Raw genomic sequence first — 5,290 nt, forward strand, 5'->3', positions numbered from 1 at the left:
AGCATTTCAATGATTAAGCCGTGATGACAATTAATTCGTTATTAGAGGGAAGTAAATGGGAACAGAAGAAGAAGGAGGAGGAGAAAGAGAAAGAGAAGGAGAAGGAGAAAGAGGAAGAGAAGGAGAAAGAGAAAGAGAAGGAGAAGGAGAAAGAGAAAGAGAAGGAGAAAGAGAAAGAGAAAGAGAAGAGAAAGAGAAGGAGGAGGAGAAAGAGAAAGAGAAAGAGAAAGAGAAAGAAGGAGAAGGACAAAATAAAAAAAAAAAAAAAAAAAAAGCAACAACCACAACTCTAAAAACAGGAAGTAAGGAAATCAGGAAAGATAGAAAGAATCCCCGGGAAATCAGGACACGCCTTGTTTATATAGTTGCGATGAGGGAGGGGGGGGGGGGGGGGGGGGGGGAGGGAGGGAGGGTAATGGTAAGGGATAAGAAGAGGGAGAGGGAGGGTGAGGGAGAGGGAGAGGGAGGGTGAGGGAGATGGAGCAGGAGGGTGAGGGAGAGGGAGAGGGAGAGGGAGAAGGAGGAGGAGGGTGAGGGAGAAGGAGAGGGAGAGGGAGGGTGAGGGAGATGGAGAAGGAGGGTGAGGGAGCAGGAGAGGGAGAGGGAGGGTGAGGGAGATGGAGAAGGAGGGTGAGGGAGATGGAGAAGGAGGGTGAGGGAGCAGGAGAGGGAGAGGGAGGGTGAGGGAGATGGAGAAGGAGGGTGAGGGAGCAGGAGAGGGAGAGGGAGGGTGAGGGAGAGGGAGAGGGAGGGTGAGGGAGAGGGAGGGTGAGGGAGATGGAGCAGGAGGGTGAGGGAGATGGAGAAGGAAGGTGAGGGAGCAGGAGAGGGAGAGGGAGGGTGAGGGAGAGGGAGGGTGAGGGAGAGGGAGGGTGAGGGAGATGGTGCAGGAGGGTGAGGGAGATGGAGAAGGAGGGTGAGGGAGCAGGAGAGGGAGAGGGAGGGTGAGGGAGAGGGAGAGGGAGGGTGAGGGAGGGTGAGGGAGATGGAGCAGGAGGGTGAGGGAGCAGGAGAGGGAGAGGGAGGGTGAGGGAGATGGAGAAGGAGGGTGAGGGAGCAGGAGAGGGAGAGGGAGGGTGAGGGAGAGGGAGGGTGATGGAGAAGGAGAGGGAGGGTGAGGGAGAAGGAGAGGGAGAGGGAAGGGTGAGGGATAAGGAGAGGGAAAAGGAGGGTGAGGGAGAAGGAGAGGGAGGGTGAAGGAGACGGAGAAGGAAAAGGATAAGAGGGGAAGAGAGACAGAGAGATAAAGAGGGAGAGAGAGATAGAGCGGGAGAGAGAGATAGAACGGGAGAGAGAGAGATAGAGAGGGAGAGAGAGATTAAGGAGATAGATAGATAGAGATAGATAGATAGAGATAGATGGATAGAGATAGATAGATAGATAGAGATAGATAGATAGAGATAGATAGATAGAGATAGATAGATAGAGATAGATAGATAGATAGAGATAGATAGATAGAGAGAGATAGATAGATAAATAGATAGAGAGAGAGAGATAGAGAGAGAGAGATAGAGAGAGAGAGATAGAGAGAGAGAGATAGAGAGAGAGAGATAGAGAGAGAGAGATAGAGAGAGAGATAGAGAGAGAGATAGAGATAGAGAGAGAGAGAGAGAGAGAGAGAGAGAGAGAGAGAGAGAGAGAGAGAGAGAGAGAGAGAGAGAGAGAGAGAGAGAGAGAGAGAGAGAGAGTGGATGATGATCAGGGAGAGTAAGAGGGAATGGGAAAGGGAGAGGATGAGGGTGAGGGTGAGCATTAGGGAGAGGGTGAAGGAGAGTCTAATTGAGAAGGTAAGGAAGAGGATGAGAATGAGAATGAGAGAGAGAGAGAGAGAGAGAGAGAGAGAGAGAGAGAGAGAGAGAGAGAGAGAGAGAGAGAGAGAGAGAGAGAGAGAGAGAGAGAAGGAAGAGAGAGAGAGAGAGAGAGAGAGAGAGAGAGAGAGAGAGAGAGAGAGAGAGAGAGAGAGAGAGAGAGAGAGACAGACAGACAGACAGACAGACAGACTTAACCCCATCTGAAAGTTGACCCAGGAGAGTGCGAAGGCATGAAAACGAGCAGGTGAAATCATTTTACACAGGTGTGAGTGAGTCGCTAATGTATAAATACATTTCATTACCTCCCGCATAGCCGATTTGAACGCAAATTAGGGCGAAATATGTGGGCCATAAACGAGGTACTTTGACGAATCTGTTCAACGGAATCTGGCATGTCGTATTTCTTTTATCTTGGGCTGATAAAAACCTGTGTCGGGGCGTTTGAAATGTGTATTGGGGACTGGGATGTGTTTCCTTGGTGTGTGTGTGTGTGAGAGAGAGAGAGGGAGAGTGAGAGAGTGTAAGTACACACACACACACACACACACACACACACACACACACACACACACACACACACACACACACACACACACACACACACACACACACACACTTTTCTGTACGAGTTTCGATAATCTTGTAACAAACGTGGAATGAACAACATTCATTAAAAATCTTTGCGGTTTCGTTTACCCCACTTGATAGGAATAGAAAAAAATATATAAAGGTTTCCCTTCCAAATTTTGACGCCCATCATTGAAAATCCTCTCGACTTTTTTTTTCTTCTTAACAGGCGTTTCATAGGAAAAAAGAGGCATATAGTGATGTCATTTCCCCAGTATGGACGTCAACTCTGTTATTTCTCAGGCATTTCATTTAGCTCTTGGTAGAAAAAAGTATATAATGATGTAATTTCTAAATATTGACGTCCATCCGGGAAAGTGCTCTTTTTTCTTTTCTTTTACCCAGCTCTTTGTCTCACTTCTCTCTCTCCCTTTCTCTCTCTTCTCTCTCTCCCTTTCTCCTTCTTCCCTCCCTCCCTTTCTCTCTCTTCTCTCTTTCCCTTTCTCTCTCTTCTCTCTCTCCCTTTTTCTCTCTTCTCTCTCCCCCTTTCTCTCTCTCCTCTCTCTTCCTTTCTCTCTCTTCTCTAAAATAGTGTATAAGGGTATAAAATAGTGTCCCTTGCAAATATTGACGCCTATCAACGGAAGTACTCTCGCCTTGGACACACACACAACGCCCTCCAGATCACACAGCCTCCCTCTGCCACAAATGCCTTAACAACTTTGGCGTGTAACCTTATCCTGTGTATACAAGTCGTGTTGACGCCCTAGTGTTGTATACATAACCGCCCCTGCCTGTGCGTATACACTTTTCTTGCCGTAATTAGGGGAAGGTGCCAGAACTCGCTAGGGAAGATTAATAAGCTTCAGAAAAAGGGGAATTTTCGGGGAATGACTAATGAAGGAATAAACGGCGTTAGCAGTTATGTACGTGTTTGGTTATATGCTGTCAAGTACATGTACATGCGGCTTGTAAATTGCATGTGTTTATTTCGAAGCCGATTTTTGTTTATATGACGTCTGGCTTGTCTCTAACTAATCAGTCATTTTTCATTTCAGGAAGGGTCGTCGTCGAAAGAGAGAAGCAACAGCGAGGATAAGGAAAATACGGTTTATAAACAATCTTTTGTCGAAGTTGTCGGTGGTTGCAGTAGAAGAGGGAGGTTGCAAGACCTGAAGTTTTGCCTCATTAGTGGAGGAGGAGGAGGATTGTGCCCAGTAGTAAACAGAGCGGCGCGGAATAGCCATGTGAGTGATGGTGGCGCCAGAATTGCCCGAGAGAAAGAAATTCGGAGGAGAAAAGTGGGAGAAAGAGAGCGCGCGGCGTGATGAGGCTCATGCTGGGATGGGCTGAGCGGAGGGCAAGCAGAGCGCGTCAAATTACGAGATAGTCAGTGTTTCCCGCGATGGCTTTGAGGTTCTTGCGTCTCCTCGCGCTGGCGGCGGCGGTCCCCCTGTTGGCGGCGGCGGCGGAGGACATAGCCGAGTACCCGGGCCTTGCAGAGGATTATCCGAAGCCGATCAATGTGTACGACTATGATTACGACTACGAGGACGGCTTCCCTTATCTAGAGCACGACGACTACGTCCGCGATAGCATGGCCAACGCCACCCTCTTCAAGTGCTTCTGCAGAGGCGACCAGGAGTGGGACGGGAACGCGTGTAGCGACAAGAGGACGATCGTTGCAGTAATAAATATGCACACGTTCGAGCGCCGGGCGTTCAATACCACTGCTTTCGGGAACGTTTCCATTGCGGGCCCTCCGCCGTGCTTCCAGCCAGCGCTGCAGATGGTTCTCGATTCCAAAGAAGGATTCGAATTCTCGCTGATGGTTAATGGGAGTCTGGTCTGGGGCAACAGGATTTACACCGAGTATTGTATAGAACATACGCCAGGTAGTAACTGGTTGGCTCACGTGTGCGTGCCCCCGCCCTCGGTCCCCACCTGCTGCGCCCCCGGCCACATGCAAGCGAAGGACGGCTCTTGCATCGCCCGCGAAGGAGGCGTTTTCTCGCCGCCTGTGCTCGTCGATACGAAAGTCATGATTTGGGACGCGAGGGAGGTCGGGCCCCGCGAAGTCGTCTGTCCGGATAAGTGGAACAAGCTGCGACTGATGTTGGACGACAAGAATGCTAGTCTTTTGTACCAGTCCGGCATGACGCTCCTGAAGTGGCTGCCGCCCATGATTCAACCGCAGTTTCCTGAGAAATACTGCGTGGCGATAGATGCGGAGTCACAAGGGGGCGCGCCACAGTACATAGCCAACTTGTGTTTCCTGGACCCCAACGACGAGCACAGGGAGACGTGCAAGGACAACACCTGCGTACGGAAGTGCTGCCCTCAGGACGAATACCACGAGGACGCGTGTTTGCCCGCCACGAACGAGAGCCAGAGGTGGAATCCCGTCTTCTACGAGCACAGCGGGGACGCCATCGTGCCAGCCGTCGGCTTCACGGGGAATGTGACGATGGTGACGGGCTATCCCCTGTGCAAAGAGTACTTCCTCATGGAACCTCACGAAGTAGCGACCGACGTCTTCCACCTCATGACCGACGGCACTCTATACGTCCCGGTGTTCAAGCAGTACTTCGCGCCCGACCGCTACTGCATGGACAATTTCCTGGACCACGAAGACAATGTGATACGCATGCTGCCGCTCGTCTGTTTCCGCGAAAAGGACAAAGAGAGCAAAGCCTGCACGGTCCATGTACTCGTACCTCTACCCGGTCCTTCTGCTGGTGTCCTGCGTGTTCTTGGGCATCACGCTGCTGGTGTACGTGAGCGTCCCGGAACTACACGCTAAAGTCCACGGGAAGTGTCTGGTCTCGCACGTGTCGGCGCTGTTGCTCGCTTATTGCAGCCTCATCACCGTGCAGTGGGCCACCGACAAGCTGCCGACGGTCGCCTGCAAG

General features: G+C 50.9%; 1 protein-coding gene across 1 annotated transcript in view; it reads left to right on the forward strand.

Annotated features, from left to right (window-relative positions):
- LOC125030477 overlaps nt 1-5,290 on the forward strand; it is a 31,966-nt gene that overhangs the window by 3,594 nt on the left and 23,082 nt on the right. Inside the window, 2 exon segments of the mRNA XM_047620516.1 lie at nt 3,437-5,079; nt 5,081-5,285. Of these exon segments, the coding sequence (XP_047476472.1) occupies nt 3,784-5,079; nt 5,081-5,285 (1,501 nt within the window). The 5' untranslated portion in view covers nt 3,437-3,783.

This window comes from Penaeus chinensis, chromosome 11 (assembly GCF_019202785.1).
Source record: "Penaeus chinensis breed Huanghai No. 1 chromosome 11, ASM1920278v2, whole genome shotgun sequence".
Taxonomy (NCBI): Eukaryota; Metazoa; Arthropoda; class Malacostraca; order Decapoda; family Penaeidae; genus Penaeus; species Penaeus chinensis.